The sequence below is a fragment of the Trachinotus anak genome, unplaced genomic scaffold (genome assembly GCF_046630095.1).
Source record: "Trachinotus anak isolate AG129_WGS33_773 ecotype Australia unplaced genomic scaffold, CSIRO_AGI_Tana_v1 ptg000009l, whole genome shotgun sequence".
NCBI lineage: Eukaryota > Metazoa > Chordata > Actinopteri > Carangiformes > Carangidae > Trachinotus > Trachinotus anak.
Genome location: NW_027273860.1, coordinates 10,097,166 through 10,116,456, shown reverse-complemented (window position 1 = coordinate 10,116,456; position 19,291 = coordinate 10,097,166). Strand labels below are relative to the sequence as shown.

The 19,291-nt window shown below is 42.3% G+C and overlaps 3 protein-coding genes across 7 annotated transcripts in view; 2 read left to right on the top strand and 1 right to left on the bottom strand.

The window, feature by feature from the left end:
• Positions 1-812: 812 nt before the first annotated feature.
• On the bottom strand, positions 813-8,900 carry cdk8 (cyclin dependent kinase 8). The gene is made up of 13 exons (XM_071485201.1): positions 8,452-8,900; positions 6,923-6,998; positions 6,346-6,456; positions 5,507-5,647; positions 4,707-4,764; positions 4,495-4,626; positions 4,241-4,384; positions 3,443-3,512; positions 3,200-3,272; positions 2,931-3,028; positions 2,664-2,742; positions 2,298-2,456; positions 813-1,879 (listed from the first exon to the last, which is right to left on the bottom strand). Exons 1-13 carry the CDS (start codon positions 8,577-8,579, stop codon positions 1,754-1,756), a joined length of 1,395 nt encoding a protein of 464 aa, XP_071341302.1. The 5' UTR covers positions 8,580-8,900; the 3' UTR covers positions 813-1,753.
• A 1,050-nt stretch (positions 8,901-9,950) lies between these two features.
• rnf6 (ring finger protein (C3H2C3 type) 6) lies at positions 9,951-15,907 on the top strand. 2 transcript variants are annotated; one of them, XM_071485200.1, is made up of 4 exons: positions 9,951-10,052; positions 11,188-11,343; positions 11,489-11,611; positions 12,079-15,907. In XM_071485200.1, exons 2-4 carry the CDS (start codon positions 11,202-11,204, stop codon positions 13,929-13,931), a joined length of 2,118 nt encoding a protein of 705 aa, XP_071341301.1. In that variant the 5' UTR covers positions 9,951-10,052; positions 11,188-11,201; the 3' UTR covers positions 13,932-15,907. The 2 variants fall into 2 exon arrangements, with proteins under 2 accessions (XP_071341301.1, XP_071341300.1); XM_071485199.1 differs by having other exon boundaries at positions 11,489-11,653.
• Positions 15,908-17,796: 1,889 nt separating this feature from the next.
• Positions 17,797-19,291, top strand: part of atp8a2 (ATPase phospholipid transporting 8A2) — a 50,253-nt gene continuing 48,758 nt past the window's right edge. For 3 of the 4 annotated variants that reach the window (XM_071485195.1, XM_071485194.1, XM_071485192.1), the window contains exon 1: positions 17,797-18,023. In XM_071485195.1, the coding sequence (XP_071341296.1) occupies positions 17,981-18,023 (43 nt within the window). In that variant the 5' untranslated portion in view covers positions 17,797-17,980. The remainder of the gene's footprint in view (positions 18,024-19,291) is intronic. The other variant, XM_071485193.1, reaches the window with a different exon arrangement.

The following is a 19,291-nucleotide window of genomic DNA, read 5'->3' as shown; positions in this document are numbered from 1 at the left end:
GCAGAAAATTGTTTGTAACATGTTTAAGGCAGTGATGCTGAGCATGAGCTGGGATAGTATTGTATAACAGACTGAAATAGCTGGGCCAGCATCCTGCAGGAAGAGGTTCAATGAGAGGATCTGCTATACATAGATCTGTGCTTTACTCTCCCAAGTGTGTTTGTAGACAAAAGCAGTCCAAGGGAGATGACTGTCATCAAGGCAAAGGGAAAGGAAGGAGAGAATAATCTCTGGACTGTAGACAAGGCTTAGTCCATTAGAAATGGAAAGGGAGTTTCATTATTGAAAATGCAGTGCTATTCCTGGACAAGGGGGGAAGGAAAGGCCTGTATTTGTTGTGCAACTGTCAGTTTTACATATATAATTGATTTAGACATGAATACCAAAGCACACATGTATGTGTCAGCATAAAAAAAGTGTGGTTTAGTCAGAAAATACAACGTAGGCATACTTGGCAGCAAATGTATGACTTTCTGTTCCCAGTCTGAGATTGTGTGAATTTGATAAAATGATGATGATGTAATTGAATAAATATTACAGATGAAACGATTTTTGTGATCGATAATGAGTTCATGCTTTTCTGTTTGTGATTGTAATGTAAATAGGAGACATAAACAGGAAATTTAATACCCATTTCTTATTAGACAATGTGATTTGTCTGAACTCCTGAGAAAAATCAGTACTAGCAGAGTTACAAAAAAGAAAACTGGGCAAAAAAAAAAAAAAAAAAAAAATAGAGACACAAAATGTGAACAATTGCTTAAATTAGCATCATACATCTGCTGCTTATAGATGCACACACCCAAAATATCAACAATATCAATGTTTCCACTTTTATTGTCAGGATACTTGCTTCATGTAAAATATTTCAATACAATACAGTACAATGCATGTTCCATCTGCCATCCTCCATGCGATTGGTTGGTTTTGTCATCATGTTGTAAGGCTTGCCCACAGCATACAGCAGCTGAGCGCTCAGCCAGCGCCAGCTGCTTTGCCACTCTTGCCATGAAAACAAAACCATGAAAACTGATTAAATTATAAACTACTAAAATCTTTTTTGTCATCTTTTTTTTTTTTTTGTCCTTTCTGAACAAAAACCCTCAACGCCACAGCTGTGGGGACTCCACATCCTCCCAGCATGCTTCACAGCAGCTCAGTTCAGTCCTCAGCTGAGGCCCTCACAGGGCCACACACACAAAATAAACAGACAGACAGACAGACAGACAGACAGGAGGACAGACGGACAGGGAATCTGTCAACGCTGGCAGTCACATAGCAGCTTTCAGTCTCATCCAAGCTTCAACAGGAAGAGGGGCTGGGGTAGGGTGTAGGTAGAGGTGTGGAGACAGGTGAAGAAGAAGGGAGGAGATGACACAACGGATTAACATGTGTCCCCCTAAACCAAGCCATCTTCTCTTGGCTGGCTTGATTACGTCTGAGTAACAGAAACTGGTTGGACTCAATAACAGCAGCCTTTCCTCTCATCCTCCCACCTTGTGTGTCACCCGTCAGGTTTTGCTCTACAGCGGTATTTCTAATACTGGGGCTATGGGGTGTTATGGTGACAAAGTGAAGATTGCTGTCATTCTGGCCTAACGGACTGCTGCAGAGAAGGTGTCCTCTGTGGGGCGGGGTGGGGGGGTTTGTTGCCTTGGACACCCCCACATCCCTCAGTACATTCGTTCAGGTGGGCGCAGTGAGGGCTGTGTATGTGTCATATATGTGTGTATGTATGTGTGGGTGGGATGTTTCAGTAGCGGTGGGTCTGGTGGGAGTACTGGGGTGGTTGTTGGGAGGTAGTGGAATATCCCATGCTGCTTTGGGGCAGTGATGTGCTTGGTCCAGGGTTCTGGTAGGCAGCATGTGGATTGGAGCGCTGCGGGGACAAAGACAACAAGAATATGTTCATTAAATTCTATTGATGACTTAGGTTCTGCACCGAATTCACTTTTTATGTTAGTGACCTCTTTTTTGAGGTTGTGATAGTCATGACAAGTTGACACAGAGAGAAAGGCAGGAGCTTTATTGTCCTATATCTGTCAAGAAAATGTTATTCAAATATTTATAATGGTGCAAAAAATTAATCATGGAGTGGATTTGATCCAGTTACTAGCTGGAGTGAATACAGAAGGGCAAGCATCATGTAGTGCACCATTACACTGGATGTCAGCTGCCTAATCACAAGGAATAGCTTTGGGCCTTGACACATTATCTACAGAAAAACCCTACCATTATCTCCTTTTACATAACTTGCAGTTTTTCATATTTTATGCTTTCTGGAGACTGTGACCCACCTGGTAGTCTGAGGTCATGATGAGGCCACCTGAGGTAGTGGTGGGCGGGACAACTCGCACTTTCTTCAGAGGTGGGCCCTGGGCGTGGCTGTTGTCAGGGTTGCCAGTGTGCCCCGCCCCATTTGTGTGGTTGTTTCCCTGTTGCTGCTGCTGGTTCTTCTACAAGCCAAAACAATTTTTAAAATGATGATTATTTCACATAGCACATAGTCAGTGCAGTGAACACATTTTTTTTATTTTTATCAGCCCTATTGTGTATTTACCACCTCTTTGTGATGTCTCCCAGTAGCCTTCTTCATATAATCATGAAATAAGCTCCCTGTATTACTTTACCAAGAAACTACACGTGGCACATAGATTTCTTACTTTGTCTGCCTTGTCCTCTGGCTCCTCCTCTGTCAGGAACTCTCTCTTAGGATAGGGAATCTGGCAGCCTGCAAACACACTGGAGAAAAAAGGCAAAGAGGCTTGTCATCTTCAAACATTTATTCCCATGACCCAGAGCTAATTGGCTGAGGGACCTATTCAATGCGGTAGACGTCTCAAGGTCATGAGACTCAAGCTAAGGAGCAGCACAAGATAGACAAACTGTATACAGGCTGCATGTGTGGGTTTGTGTGTGCTGCAACTCACTCAGACGTGGGCAGAGGCTCCTCCAAAAAGTAAGGGTCCTGCATGGCCTGCTCAGATGTGATTCTACGGATGGGGTCCATTGTCAACAGCTTCTGCAGCTTTAATGAATTGCACACAATGTTAGCATTACCATTAACAGAGCTGGCATAATCACAAAGCACACTTCATTTGTCATGGGGAATCAAACTATAGCTGCATAGTTATGGATTTGCCATCATAATAGCACTATGCACATGTAACAGCTCTATTACCGAGGCATTTTAACTCACCAAGTGGAATGCTTTGCTGTCTGGTTTGACTTTATGTTTTTCCATGTACTTTATAAGGCTGCAGTTTGTATATCTGTGGTAGAGAAGGAGCAAATTATATCAATATGATGACTTCATTCCATCACCCCACATAAGAACATGCAGAGTTACTACACAAGTAAGAACAAGGAGCACTTTGCTTTGCTCTGACTTTTTGGTTCAAATTTTTAAGAAAACTGGGACAGTGGTGCTCTGCGGACTCACGTGTTCCTCCTAAAGTCTTTCATCAGTGTGGAGTGTTCTGGCATCTTTTTGATGTCCTCCCAGTCTTTATCTGTCAAATGAGGGAAAGTCAGGATTACACCATGTCACACCCTCCCTCCCTTCAAGAACAGATTATTTAGGTTGTAGAGTCTGGATTACAATCTTTTTGAGCACAAATGCTCACAAAGTCCCCAAAACAACCCCTTGTTACAACACCAGCATACTGAGCTTTGGTTTTTAACTTGGGATTGTAAAATTTGTCCTGATGCAAAATTTTGATTTCCTGCACAGTCAAAATGAAATCCATCAAATAGACTGGCGAATTACACAACTAGAGCAGCAGAGATGGTAGAAGGAAAAAAAAAAGATCAGAAGCATCTTAAGTGAACTGGAAAATATAGGCCCAAATGTAGCCCTACAAGCAAAAGTTTCTATGTTTGTGACTTGGCTTAATCTGTCATGTCAGTGGATTGATGTTCAGAGCCCAGAGATCACATAACTGCCTAAAGAGAATGAACAAGGAAAGACCAGTGAAATAATCTGCCTCTGTTAGGTACAGAAATTGCTCATCCTGCCACAGCATTTTCAACTGAAAAGGAACAATGTAGCACCATTAATTTACATACATTGTTCGCAAAATCAGAAGTACTTATTTCCCTTAATATATTAAGTTTGAGTTATGTTAGGAAATTCATTGACAACCAGTAGATAACATTGAAGCAGTAAATATTTAAATTGGAGTGAATTCTTTTTTTTCTAAATATTTTCCTCCAAAGTCTGGTAGCAGTGGAGTCTCACCAGCAGGAAAGCCCATGACGTTAAAGATGCGGTCCAGTTGGTCGTGGTGGTAAGGGTTACTGGTCTTGATGTCCTCCTGGCGACAGTGGAAAATGGGCTCAGACGTCAGCAGCTCTGCAAAGATGCAGCCAATCGCCCAGATGTCTGAAAGAAGAGCACACGCTTACTTCAGATGTCAGCGAAGGCAGCAGAACTGGCTGCACATGTCAACACATGAGCAGCTGCACAGACCGACTGTGTTACACAGTTCTCACCGATGGCTTTGGTGTAGTGCCGAGCCCCCAGCAGTAGTTCAGGTGCTCTGTACCAGAAGGTGACCACCACAGGGTCGAGATCGGCTAAAGGCTTCAGCGGTGAATTGAAGAGACGGGCAAACCCCATGTCCGCTGAACAATAGACATGTTAGTCAGTAAAATAACAAACTTAAACAATAAGTAACATTTAAAAAAGGAAAGATGATACATACCAATTTTTACTCTACCCCTCTCTGGCCCTTCCCCCATCACTAAAATGTTAGCTGGTTTCTGGTGGAGACAGAGAGATGTGCAATTTTGAAAAAGCTTCTACAATCCAAATGTTTTTTATTTTTTTTAAATCACATCAAATCTGTTGAGGTTAATTCAGCTTTGTTTGGTTTTATTTGTTGAGCTGCTGTGGCGTGTATTCAAAACTCTATGTTGCTGCCCTCTAGTGGACACAATATACCCACTGCATCCCACAGGAGAGGTGGTCTTCCATTTCCACCTCACCACTGCCAGTCAGTAATGCAAATGGAAAATAATTTGGCTTTGCCATAGCGTAGATGTTATAAATCCATACATGACTGAGACTACTTTGACAGTATTTTTAAATTGCTATTTTAAAGAACCAATTGCAATACTAGAAACAAAGCCTGTAAAGTTTCCTTTAAATGTAAATAACAAAACTTTTATAAAAATAAAAATGTTTCTTATAAAAATTGGACACTAAAGCAACTAGAGGATAGAATATTGGAGAGGAAGTAAACACATAATAATCACCAAACTGCTGCATGCTAATCTTGGTCAACTTAAAGCAAATGTTTGCAAAAACATTCAAAACATGTAGTTACGAACCACAACTAGACACAGACACAGATACATACAGGCCTTCAACCGATTCTCTGCCCAAACACAATCCAGTCTTTCATCAACTCTTGCCTTGTTTTCCCCTCTACCTAAATATTTTCTCTCTCCCCCTCCTCTCCTCCCGTTCCCTCTCCCTCTCTGCCCTCCCCAATCCTCTTACAAGGTCTCTGTGGAGGACCCAATTGGCGTGGAGGTAATGGATGCCATCCAGGATCTGGTAGAGCAGAGACTTGACCATTCCTCTAGGAAGCTGAAGTGGCTTCTTGTTGGCCTTGGACGCTCTGTGGAACTTGATAATGTGCTGTGGAAAGACGAGATAATAATCATTGAGGTGTGCGTGTACGTGAGAAGTGAAATGCATCATTTTGTGTCCTTTTCTACATTTGTATGGTGACAAAAGTTTATGCTACAGGCAAGATGAGTAAGGCTGATATTTGTGGCATGTGTTCCCGCTTCTTTACGAGGGGAATGTGAGTGCTGCAGCTCTGTGGCAGAAAATGGCATTTTAATTCTGTTCTAATAGCCTCCCAGTTGTAACTGCCAAATGCAAAAGCATCAGAGGTTTGACTACCAAATGCTGAAGACTTTTTTCGTGTATGTGTGTGCTCTAATGGGAGTTAGAAGCACATTAACACCATTTTAAGGGTACTTCCATACATTAGCAGCAAGAGTAATTCTGTATTTGTGAAGGTCTGTTCATTTGTCCCACATTTAAAAAAGGAAAATGTTCACATATGTGCAAAAAACAGCAGAAGGCATAAATATTTATAACCTAATTCTAAACTAAGAGCGTGAACTAAGAGTACAGTGTGCACATAAGAATCTGGGTAGGAATGTGTGTTGGTCGAAACTAATGACCAAAAATTAATTCTACTGATAAATGCATACATGCAAAACATGCATTTTCACTCAAATTGGCATATTAAGTGACTAAGATAGAGGTATGTTTGATAAGTCATGTCATGCAGCTTCAGTGTGTGTTGTGTGTGTGCATTTTACCCAGAGATCATGTTCAGCGTAGTCAAAGAGCAGCCATACTTTACGGTCTGCATGTGACAGGAAAACCTTCTGCAGTGAGATGACATTGGGATGCTTCAGCTCCCGCAGCAGCTGCAACATATAAACCCATTCAAACAACCAACCACACATTCTCATGGCAGAAATCATGAATGATAACAGCCAAATACTACTTCCTGCATATATGTACTCTGCAAGGTGAAGAATCTACCATACTGAAGACAGTAAACACATGCACATTTAAATGCAATTTGAGAAAACGGCCCTGCAACAAAAGCTTTGTAAGTTTCATTGTTATTGACAAAGTGGCTGTGAAGTGGGGATTAGTTTATGTTCATGATATTTTGTCTACCTCCTGTATGTATTACATCCGGCTCTAATTTCAGAATGTTCTTTTGTGATTCTTCCTAGCTTTTCTATTTTATGTCTGTTGCTGAGTTAACAAAAGCTACTTTGTGAAGGAAGGTGATTCAGACATTACATAAACCACCTAGGAATGGCATGAAGGTGTTTAACAGAGACCAAACAAAAGGGACAGAGTAAGCCAAGCAGCTCTTACTGCAATCTCTCTGCAGGCTGACATGGAGATGCCAGTGCCTTCAATCTGCTTGAGGGCGTAGTCCTTATCATCCTTCCTACAAAACACAGAGAGAGGCAGAGCAACATCAACACCAGACCAGACTGCAGGCCTCCAGAGAGCTGTCTACACAGAAACATAAAGGGGGGCACTTGGCAGCTGGCACAGGGACTCTGAGAAGAGGCCGAGTTGCATTACCTCCAGATTTGTGTAATCAAGCTCACCTCTGAGGCTCAAAACAATAGAAGGGGAGAGGAAACAGGCCCTGTCTGGCAGCTGGCGAGGGACAAACAGAGCACTGGGAATGGCTCTCACTTGAATGAATCGGTTACAACCCCTCCCTCCCCCTGGCCTAAATCATCTCATAAACCCATGCTTTGTGCCTCCCCAGGCCTCGTCCAACTGCTGCAGCACAAATGAGCTCACAGAGTCTCATAAACAGCAGGCTCCTAAAGTGAACACAAACATCTTTAAACACTTTGGGGCTCTTTTGTGTGGTTCCGGCTGCCAGTACGTCCGGGCTGTGATAATGGGCCTAATATGGGCCTGGTAGCTGAAGCTGCCTTCAGCTCTCCCCAGATCGGGTCCAGACACAGTTAAGACTGTTACGGGGATTGCATTAGAAACAGCAGGAAAAAGGGAAATAAATTACAAGTTCAGAAATGAAGGTGAGTGGCACTCTGGTGGTCTAAGGGTTTGAGGCGCTGACAGCATCCACGGCCAAACGGGGAACTTTACTGTATCTTATCCTCCATCTCCACTGTTGACTCTCTCATAAAGACAAAAAATGCCCAAATAATACTTTAACAAAGAAAACAAGGGTTGACTGAGATTGAAAGTAAAAGGGGACAAAAAAATAGCGTGAAAGCAACACAACCAAAAACATAGGCATGTTATATTGTTACACACACAACTAAACACTATTTTAGTTAACAGAATAGCTTTGCTTTCTTAGCTTTTCCACAAAGCAAAAACATCGAGCACAAAATATTCTCTCATATTCCAGACTCCTCTACAATTTATCACTTTTTAAACATTCACATAAAAGCAGCACAACTCCTCTAAAAAAACACTGACACCATCAACAAGTGCTGGCACATGCACCTGCTGTATCCCACATTCACCACGTCACCTACAAAGGTTATACATTTTGCTGAATAAAATAATGCATACTGTTGAGCAACAATACAGGACAACACAGGTGCCTCCTAAATGCGCTAAAAAGCTTTTACAACATAAACACACTATCTACAAGTAAGCGATGCCCCAATCACAACGACAAATCACATACACGACAGAAAGCTTCATCTGCATCCTGACAGTGCAGGCAATTTCAACACACTCCCCTTCACACTGTTATCTCTCTAAATAAACCTCCAAACAGCATGCCTCCTCAGCCAGCGGCCTTGGAGGGGGAAAAATGAGAGAAGTAATTAAAATTTATTTGGGAGAGGGAGGGGGGGGCTGGCGCAGGGTTCACTGGCTACGGGCCTTGCTGGTCATCAACTCACCCATCTTTTCTCTTCGCTTTGTATACATGACCGTAGGTGCCTCTTCCCACTTTGCATCCTTCGTACTCAAACAGGTCCTCGACACGCTCTCTTTCGCCGGTCAGCTTGACTTTAAAATCATAGTCCATTTTCACCACTGTTCGGGCTAAATGTATGCGCTCCTTCCTTTTTTAAAGCGCCGCTTGGGAGGCAACTAGGCTACTCCAACGAGCTCGGTTTGGTAATTCAGCTAGTTGCCTTCCCCAGCGTGGCCCTTTCTCGCTTCAACCCAGCTTCCACATCGAGATTTCGGGTCAAATTTAATGTACCAGAGGAGATGCGCGGTGATCGGAGATACTCCAGGTGGGGAATGAGCCCGAAATGTATTCCTTTCTCTTGTTGCTGCGTTTCTCTCAGCCGGTATCTGCTCCAGAGAGACGCACTTCGCTCGGTAACGACGGCGTATTGTCGCACGGCACTGTCGTAAAACGTCGTGAAGACAGCCCTGCAGCAGAGAAAGAGCTCCAGAAAATCGGTAGCCAGACTACACCACGTGGAAATTCACACCAGTGGATTAGAGCTGTTGTATAAGTTTATTTAGTCATAACAACCGTTTAATTGTTTTAAGATATTGTGGCATATTTCAGTGATATTTTGCAGACCCTCAAATAAATATCCGTATCTATTTTTGTCTATCACCTCAGTGATAAACAAAATATCAATTCTTCCGTTTTGAATTGAAGCGAATAAGGTGATTATATTTTGATCCGTGTAGCATAATGAGTTCGTTATTCCTAAATGTGTGATACCAGTCAGAAATACTTTAGAAAATACAAATTAAACTTTTAAAGCACAGACTCAAAGTGATTTATGGGGCAAATAAAAACAGAGACAAAACATAAACATAGACAATTTTGATGTTTATGATGTTTGAGGAGTAAACGTTTCTTTCTTTCATTCTTTCTTTTTGACATTGGCTACACTTTTACTAGCTATAGATGGTGACTATAGATTGTATAATACAGGCTGATGCAGCTCAGCCATGTTTCATATATAGTACTGTTACCTAATATTGCGTGTGGCAACTTCTTGTCATCTTTTTTTCTTTTCATTACTTAATACTGGAGGCTACGGGCAAGGCTGCTTTAGAATTTGGTTCTCTGTCTGAATGGTGAATAGCTCAAACATATTATTTATGTAAAATAATAAAAATACATGTAAAAAGTGTAAAATAAAAACAGTGCTTTTAAAGTGTTCACTTATTCAGAAACAATGTCTAAACTGATTAAGAATTTGCATAAAGATACATTGGTCTTTCCCATATTGTGGCAGTATCATGTTTAAAACTGCAGAAAGTAAAATTGAATTATTTCCCTTTGACATGTAGCGAACTTAAATTACAATATCACAAAGCGGAATGAATAATTGAATTTTTTTGTTGTTGTTCCTTTCTGCACAACAAACCTTGACCCATGTTTAGCTGATGTTGTGTTATGTAGGAACTAATGTGGCCAGGGAGGTTGTTTCTGACGGACGTTGTAATGTAGCACGACTGGTCCCATCTTGGTTTGAGAGAGAAGGGAGAGGAGAGCAAACCGTCCATATTACAGCTGCTTTGTCAGGTACTAAACTCCGTTTAATGTCATTGTCATCTCTTATTAAACTATGCTAGGGGTAAGTGTTAAATTCCGTGTACAGTAACTGCTTGATAAAACTGTATGTCATATTAATATCTAAGGAGTTATTCTGACTCGCAGCTCGCTGGGAAGAGAGCTAACCCAGCTAACACTGGTGTCGACGGGCTGCTGTTCGCTAACGTTAGCGCTCGGTTAGCAACTAAAGCGTTGCGCATTCAAAATGACACTTGGCATCCTTGAAAGGTCCACAGGGCTGTCTGCTCTGTTTGGGCGGCAACGCATTTAAGCATTGCCAGGCATTAACATGTAGATTTTCTAATTCTTTAGTAAAACTGGCAAGATTCTTTGTCTTTCCTTCTTTGCCCTGGGTTTACATGGAGGAGACCTCCGTTTCGTTTACCGTGTCCCGCCTCTGTAGGGCAGGGATTGGATGCTTGGCGTGTCCGTCATCAACACTAGGCCGGTGATTGGTGGCTAACCAGGATGACAACGCCAGTTTTGTTGCATTATTCCCCTGCCTTTTACATGGCCTTCCGTAGCTACTGTTGTAACTTGGCTAGTATTAGCTCACTTGAAGACTACGTTGTCAGTGGGATGTCTCATGCTTGTTCCTTGCAGTGAATGAATCGAGCAGCTATCCACATGCGAAATAAGGCGAATTTACGGCGCCAGTCTTCGGGCTAAACGTTAGCAACGTTAGCAAGATTATTGTAGCCTTACTCAGTCTCTTGGTGGTGGAATCTTTCGATATAAAATGGATGGCGTTGTCTTAATTGTCTTCCTTGGTTAGAGATTAGTCACTGTAAGTCTAAGACGATCGAATAACTCTAACTTGCATTGCATTTATGCTTTAGTATCAAAGACAACCCGGTAAGTGCATTATAATACATAGCTGTGCAAAACGTTTGATCTTTGTCTTCCCAAAAGCAAGACAAATAGTCATTAGCTTGTTTTGTTGTTGTGCAACATTGTAATGACAAATGAGCATGTCCTCTTGAGCTACAGAGATTCTATGTGTGCTTTCAGCCCTTATTCTTTGAATGCTAAATGTTAAACTGTAATGAGTAGCTTCAGATGACATTCCACCCATGACTGACATGGCCACTCATCTGTATGCCAGCACTTTTCACGGTGATGGACCCTCCTGGTGGGGGAGACGAACGGCGGAGGCAGGCAGAGCGTCTTCGACGAGAGGAGGCATACTATCACTTCATCAATGAATTGAGTGAAGAGGAGTACCGCCTAATGAGAGACAGCAACCTGCTGGGCACACCTGGTGAGGAGGAATGCATCTTGCTATGTTAATGCACTGATTGGGATTGCCAGTGTAGCCTTACATCACATATATTCTAGGCAACACCCTAGAGTGTATAAAAGTATATATTATGCCATAATATCCTGCATGTCCTTACATTTCACAGGGGAGGTGACTGCTGAGGAGCTTCAACAGCGTCTTGATGGCGCAAAGGAACGCATTTCATCTCAACCTCGTATTGAGCAGCGCTTGCAGACTGCTGATTCTGGAGAACAGCAGAGCAGTAGCGGTGAGGGAGAGGAGAGAGGGGCTGGAGGGAGACGAGGGGCAGGTAGGGGGGGAAGCAACTTCTATCTGGTGGATCTTTCCAATTCTGGCTTTCACTTGTCATAATGTTGTATGGCTTGGGTTAAATCACTATTGATTAATGAAGTAGCCAAAATACATTCCATAATAACACAGCATAATGTTTAATGACTAACCTTCGAGAACAGAAAAACAGATAACAAACAAACATCAGCTTTGGCAAGGTTTGAACAAGGTTACAACACATTTTGTTCACATGTGAATTCTGGTAATAAATTTAGTGGAAGTGCTGCTTTGGATAAGGTTTAAAACAGCTTGGCTAAAACATCCAGTATTGTAACTGGGCAAGGAAATAGGAATGTTATTATTACAGTTTTCCTGTAAAGGAGAATAGATTTTGGGATAAACACATGTTAGTTTACAGTCTTAACCTTTTTTTTGGTTTTACAGGAGGCACGGAGCCTGGAGCAGAAACTTCTAATGGTGACTCATTACTGGAGTGGCTGAACACTTTCAGACGTACTGGTAATGCTACTCGCAGCGGGCAGAGTGGCAACCAGACATGGCGTGCTGTCAGTCGGACCAACCCTAACAGTGGAGAATTCCGCTTTAGCCTAGAGATCAACATTAACCATGATCAGCCAGAGCCAGGGGAGCATAATGACACTGCGGACACTGCAGAGCTTCCAGTGACAGCCCCTAATACAACTTCACCCTCTATACGCACTGCTTCCTCCTTCTCCAACCCTCGCCCTTCAGCCATGTCAAGGCCAGCCCCGTACCCCTCCCCGCGTCCAGTCCTCAGTAGGAGGATGCAGACACGGCGTACACGCAGCAGCACTACCACTCTTTCTATGAGTCCCCCTGCACTTCCTGCGCCAGTGTCCCCCCCAGCTGCTTCTCAGAGGAGAGGTGCCACTTTGCACTCTTTAGCACCGCATCCCACTGTTCCCAACCCTCCTCTTGATCAAACTACACCTTTGCAACATCAAGCCCTCAATGCAGAAGTTGAGCAGGGGCATGATGATATATCTGCCCCTATAGACTGTCCCCGTGTATCACCCCAGTCTGGGTCTCAGGCCCCAGCAGTGGGACATGAATCACGTGGCAGCAGGACTCGATCGCGTGGTCGTGCACGCAGGGCTGCAGCAGGGGGTGGGGTTTCATCTCGCTTGTCTCGACGAAGCCGTTCCCCCTTGCACAGAATACCTGCTGTTAATACCACTCCACCATCCAGCAGTGGTGTCAGTGGCTCCAGCATCCACACTGTTGAGCCAGGCAGTGGCACAAGCTCTGTTTCCATGGAGACAGGCGAGGCTGTGGCAGAACCTTCAGCTCTTACAGAGTCAGCTGTGGAGACAGGAGAACGTGAGAGTGAATCACATGTAGTAGGAGCAGGGAGTACATCGGTGCGACGGCACCCAACCATCATGTTGGACCTGCAGGTGAGAAGGATTCGACCTGGAGAAAACCGTGATCGGGACAGCATCGCCAGCAGAACACGTTCACGTGCGCGGGTTGCTGAGAATACTGTCACATTTGAGAGTGACAGTGGTGGATTTAGACGCACCATCTCCCGCTCTGAACGGGCTGGGATTCGCACCTATGTGAGCACTATCCGGATTCCATTGAGGCGCATCAGTGAAACAGGCCTGGGGGAACCCAACTCCACTGCACTGCGCTCCATATTGCGACAGATTATGACTGGATTTGGGGAGCTGAGCTCCCTAATGGAGACAGAGGCTGATTCTGAAACTGTTGCACCTAGCCATACAGATGCTATGGGTACAAATAATAACACTAGCCCAGCCAGTCGTCTGCATACAAATGAGAGTGCAGTTGGCCAGATTGACACAGGTGGGGTCGATCAGGAGAGGGTAGGGCTGGTGGGAAGTGAGGAGGACCAGGGTGGGCAGGCCAGACTCGGAGGAGGGGTGGTGAGCACCACAGAGGGACGGGCCACCAGCAGAGACACCAACAACCTGGTAGAAAATGGTACACTCCCCATCCTGCGGCTGGCACATTTCTTCTTGCTCAATGATGAAGAGGATGAAGAACACCCTAGGGGCCTGACCAAAGAGCAGATTGACAATCTATCCACACGCACGTATGGTCAGGCCAGCCTGGAGGGGGAGATGGGTCGTGCGTGCAGCGTCTGCATCAATGAGTATGCCCAGGGCAACAAGCTGCGGCGTCTGCCCTGCTCTCATGAATTCCACATCCACTGCATTGACCGCTGGCTCTCTGAAAACAACACCTGCCCCATCTGCAGGCAGCCCATACTAGCAGTGCATCATGACTGACCTGTTTGCTCATAAACACAACTGTCATGTTCCTGGCTGGCTGAACTGAGCAGACCCAAGTGGGCTTTGCATGTACATAGCGCTTTCATGGTTTAATTTCTTTGAAAATATCCATTGTGTTGAAGTTGAAGAAGGTTGAACCAAAAGTGCGAAAAAAAAAGAGACTATAAATGCAGAGAATTAACAAAACTTTATTTTTTTAGACTCCTTGTTTTCAGCAACTTATTGTTTTATCTTCCTGTGACCTGTTTTGCTGGTCTCTGTCACAAAGCTTCAGAGGCCTATGTTGATGGAAGGCATTAATGCTTAAGGAGCTCCTGTAGCCACTGCTGACTAGTCTCACTTTAACTCTTTAATGTCTGATACATGTGGCGTTCTCTTTGTCACAACTGGACTACACAAATCACTTCTAGACTTGATTAATTCAGTATAAGCTGTAAATAACTCACCAATGCTTGTATTTAAGGGTTTTAAAGCCAGACGCTCCTCACATGCCATGTATTTAGAAAGGAAACAGGAAACCTTCACTTTTTTTTTTTTTTTTTTTTTTTTAATATGAACCATTTTAAAGCTTCAACATTCATTTTAAAGTGTCCCTTTACAGTTGGTTAAGAAATGTATGATTTATTGGGATGTGTATGAGCAATGTATTTAATTTTGAAATGAGTTTTATTCTGTACATCTGGTAATATTTGTTTAAGCCCTCTCCATACATCCGTCCCATATAATTCCAATACAGAATTCATCCATGAAAGCAACCCATTAAAAATAGGCCACTTTAAAATCATTAATATTACCCATATGAGCAGCATACTTCAAATGAATTGCAAAAGGCATGTGATAATCAGGAATTCAGAGTTGTAATTTAGTATGAGTTGTGCAATACAGAAAGAAAAGACAGTATTGTTTGTTTTGCTGTTCATTGATGTTTACATTGTAATGCCTGATTATCATCTTCACTTAAGAACAGTCATGTAAACCCTGAAAACAAATGCTTCTTCTCAGTTCCTGTTGCTTATTTGGATCTGTACCTGACAAACACCCTGGGACCTGTGTCATTAGTTTGCATTGAGTAGTTAGCCTAAGACATCTCCTGAACAGAAACCTGGAAACGTTGATTTAAATGGTAAAAAAATAGAATTTCTAGCGATTTCACTGCTTTCAGCTAACTCAGTAATCCATCTTTATCAGATAGGTGCTGAAAAACTATTGATGTTTGGAGCATCTGCTGCACCTCTGGCTCCAAAACCACTGTCCATTCACATTTAACAACACACCTCTTCCTGTTTGGGTCTGTCAGTGCAATGGTTGCAGTCTGTCAGTTTCAGTACAACACCTGAATAAGGCAGTGCCATTAATATGATATTCCTGTATGCTGTTTATGGTTTATTTTTACATTACATTCAGATATTGGAATTTCTAGTGTAGCACAGGTGGATTGTTTAGCAGAGCCACCTAGTCAGTGTGTTCCCACCAGGGTCACATTGTACATCAACAGTAAAAGTACACAGGAGCTACTACATCTCTGCAGTTAACATGTCACTTACAAAACTGCAACAATGATGCAGTATAGTATGTAAGAGTGTGTGCGTGCATGCGTGTTGTGTGTGTGTGTGTGTGCGTGCATATATGTAAGTGTGTGTGGTTGCTGAAGGAAATGTCCAGTGTCCCAATAAACCTGGTTCTCAAAAGGCTTCTGTTCAGTGAATGTCCACCATGAGACTTGGAGAAGATCGTGGCTGCTCAGTGCAGAAGTGAATATTTATTCTGTTCCTATTTAATAAGATGGAAATCAACTTTTGAAATATGAATATGTATTATGTTACAATATGTGAGAGTAAATAAAACAGTTATGACGAATATGTTACTATGTAATAAAATGAAGACATGGGTTTTCTTCTCTGCTCCTTAACAATGGAATAAAACGCAGCTTTGTTATGCCTGGAGATCTAGTAAATACAGATGTTTGTGTGTGAGACGTGTGAAGAGCAAGTTGTCTGAGGTTTTGAGCGACAGATGTCAACAGCCAACAAGCTCTGTACATAGCCATAGTGTGGCAAAATTATGTATTAAACATTTATGTGAATAGACAGAGAAGTGGTTTAAACTGCAGAATTGATTCTAAAAGCTTCAATGAATATTTTGGTAGCTTTATTTTGCCGTGAACCTGGGTCACCATGGGGTGAGTGTTAATCTCCAAAATGTTAATGTTAACTAAAGTAATCCTTTGATGCTGTCCAGTCGTTTTTTTCTACAAAAATAATAAAAAAAAAAAATTAAGCAATAAAACCCATCTTTCCTAGATTCATAGTCAGAGGTTTAGGTTATTATACCACTTGGTCTGGTAGTGGCCATAATGTTAGCTAGTGTTAGCAAAGATAGCCGAGGTAAGTATTGGTGGACACTGACATGACAGTCAGTTTGATGACTGATCAGTCGTGGTTCTGTTAGACATTTTAGCATTTACTATTAAATCATAATAGCAAATGGCAAATGTCACATAAACGTTTAGTTACCGTTACCAACCCGCCATATATCAGTTTTCCCTAAGACAAATTATTTCATAATAAAAACTGCAATACAGATTTTTTTTTTTCATATATCGTTGAGTCTCTTTAATGACACAAATCATCCACTACATCTTAAACACTGAACAACTGATTCAAGTTCTCAATTGTTTTATATATAATTGTTTTATATTTTGCGTCCAAAAATCGGGTGCGCGCACGCATCTCATCCGATGCTCGCTCTTGTGGCGCAACTGAACGGATTTGTAAAATCAGAAGGAAGAGCACACAGTTGCTCTTCAAAATAAAGGTTTACAAGTAATTTCTTCTGATTTGCACTTAGTTTTTGAATGAAGGGGTGCAACTTTTTTTTTTTATCATCACTTCATTTACTGCTTATTTTCTCATTTGACTGAGTAATTATTTGATCTATTAAATCCCTTTATCCCTTTCCTGAAGCACGAGTTGACATCATCATTTTGTAAAATGAATAGTCCATACCCAAAAGATATTCCATTCACATATATTAAAACAAAGAAAGCAACAAAATTGACTAGGCTGGAATTAAGAATTGTTTGACATGATTAAATAATTGCTGATTCTGTTATTTCACTTATTTGATTGATCAATGAATTGTTTAATCCACTCTGGTTTAGTGTGACTAACAAAACAGTAGTGTCTCAAAAGGTACACATCAGAATAAGTTAATATGGTGTTAAACTATTAGTGTTGCTTAACCAACATGATATCCTACAAATGTAGAGATACAGTATGTGATGATCATAAGGACATACTTCTTGCCCCTATATGGGTGGTCTTATCATTATTTTATTTTGTCGAAAGTAAAAACAATAATGTAGATCTGTTTGAGTCAGAAAATGTGGACTTTAAAACAAATTAACCAGTTTGTGAAAATGATATAATACCAAGCAAATTTACTTACCTGTGTATGTCTTCAGATCTGTGGGGATGTCACCTATATCCCCTAGACTTTTTACCCTTTTTGGGTTAAAATATTAAATGTTAAAATAAGCGACCTAGACACCTGGGAAAGGTTATAGTAATTCTGGATGTTAGGATGTTATGAGAACTGAAAGACATTCAAATATATTAACCCATCTGAATACACCATATTTTCATTAAGTAGCCTGTAACTTTAATCTGGCTAATGTGTCTTAACCTAATCTTATTTTCAGTTGTACCATTACATGACTAAACTTGGAAATGGACAGGTAAAATGGTATAGGAAATTTAAACTGATGAGATCCCCCTTGTCGTTAGTCTAGCGTACATTATTTTGAAAGCAGTGACCGGAAGTGGCACATTTCTCATTCCGTGTGGCTTGACGCTGGCTGAAACCGTCCTCTACAACATCACCTCCGTGATCCAGGCGAGAAATAATGATCCGTGAGCAGCAGCAACAGGAACGGCCGCAGCCCGGGCCCGGAGCAGCATTTCCCTGCTCTGTCGGTGAGCCATGAGCATGCCACCGCTCCGGCCTCCTCTCCCCAGCCTCACCGACGCTCGTCCCCCACCAGCAAGATGTATTTCAACCGGAGAGCCAAGAAGATACACAGTGAGGGAGGTAAGCTCGAGAAAAAAAAAAACAAAAACAAAAAAACAAACAAACACAATTATAGATCTTTGCTCAACAAGGGTCCCGCCTACCGCTTAATTCGTGACCTATCAGTGTAAAGTCGTGTTTGTGTCATTGTTAAAAATAGGCCTGAGTGGGGATATAGCGGCCTGTATAGCTATAATCATGCGTAATGTAGTATGTGCTTGGAATAATAACTCGAATCGGTGTTGTCCGGGACTGCGGCATGCATGTGGGGTGACTTGCTGTACCGGTATTTATCCTGAAGTCTCACTCTTTTTTTTTTTTTTTTTTTTGGCACTGTTTGGGGATGCAAGGGCAAGCAGACTGCAGGTGCCTGCCTCAGGTAGCACAGTCTGCCCTTTGTATAAGCAGGTATTTTTTTTTAATATCGAATATCCTGATGAGTGAAGGGATCCGTGCTGTGCCTTAACACCACGAAAAAAAAAAAACCAACAACATATTTATTCTTGGTAAGATGACTGTGAACACGATATATGACCTTATCAATATTTATGGGATGTACTGAATTTACCCTGGCATCCTTATGGTATTATATAATTTTGTTGCAGCCTCTTGTCGCCTATCTTTACCTCCTGAACCGCATCATATGGGATATTTTTTTCAGGGGTTTACTCACCTAAATACAGAAACGTATTAACCGAACATCCTTCAACATTAGTCCGTATCTATATTAGTAAGAAATACACGTTATTTCGCATTTCAGTCGCCAACCCAAGCTCCTACAGATCTGTCCTAGAACAGCCTATTACCCCGTCGACTTAAAAACCATGTGACCGCCTAAAGAGCGCTCTTTACTCTGAGCCTCCCGGAATTGAATCTGTCCTCACCTGAGGGCCCTCTACATCCAGAGCCTGGGAAAGCTATGGTTCAGGTTGTTGTGCACATGGCCTGTGTCTGCTTGTTGCGTTATCAACCAGGGCTGTATTGTTTCAATAAGTCCCAATGACAAACTGTAAAGTGTCGACCACAGCCACTTTTTTGGCAGAAAATGCCTCATCTTGTCCTCAGCGGTGGATAGAGGGTGGGGTGTTTGAACATCAGATTAGATTGTCCTGGAAGAGATGTGTATGGCTCATTCAGTAGCTTTTAATAGTGACTGGCACATACTGTCTGACTGCATTGCTGTTGTGTGTGTGTGTGTGGCTGCATGCCTCTTGCAGCTTCCAGAAATAGAAAGCAGGGCAAACTGTGAGCAGAGATGAGAGCCCAGTGGGTCATATTGTCTTCAGGCC

Excerpts from the sequence above, each read along its gene's own strand:
- cdk8 (XM_071485201.1), bottom strand. The coding sequence starts at position 8,579 with ATGGACTATGATTTTAAAGTCAAGCTGACCGGCGAAAGAGAGCGTGTC. Across the intron at positions 6,999-8,451 it reads AAAGCGAAGAGAAAAGATGG|GAAGGATGATAAGGACTACG; the intron begins GTGAGTTGATGA and ends TGTGTTTTGTAG. Across the intron at positions 1,880-2,297 it reads TCATGACCTCAGACTACCAG|CGCTCCAATCCACATGCTGC; the intron begins GTGGGTCACAGT and ends TTGTCCCCGCAG.
- rnf6 (XM_071485199.1), top strand. The coding sequence starts at position 11,202 with ATGGACCCTCCTGGTGGGGGAGACGAACGGCGGAGGCAGGCAGAGCGT. Across the intron at positions 11,344-11,488 it reads CAACCTGCTGGGCACACCTG|GGGAGGTGACTGCTGAGGAG; the intron begins GTGAGGAGGAAT and ends TACATTTCACAG. Across the intron at positions 11,654-12,078 it reads TGGAGGGAGACGAGGGGCAG|GAGGCACGGAGCCTGGAGCA; the intron begins GTAGGGGGGGAA and ends TTGGTTTTACAG.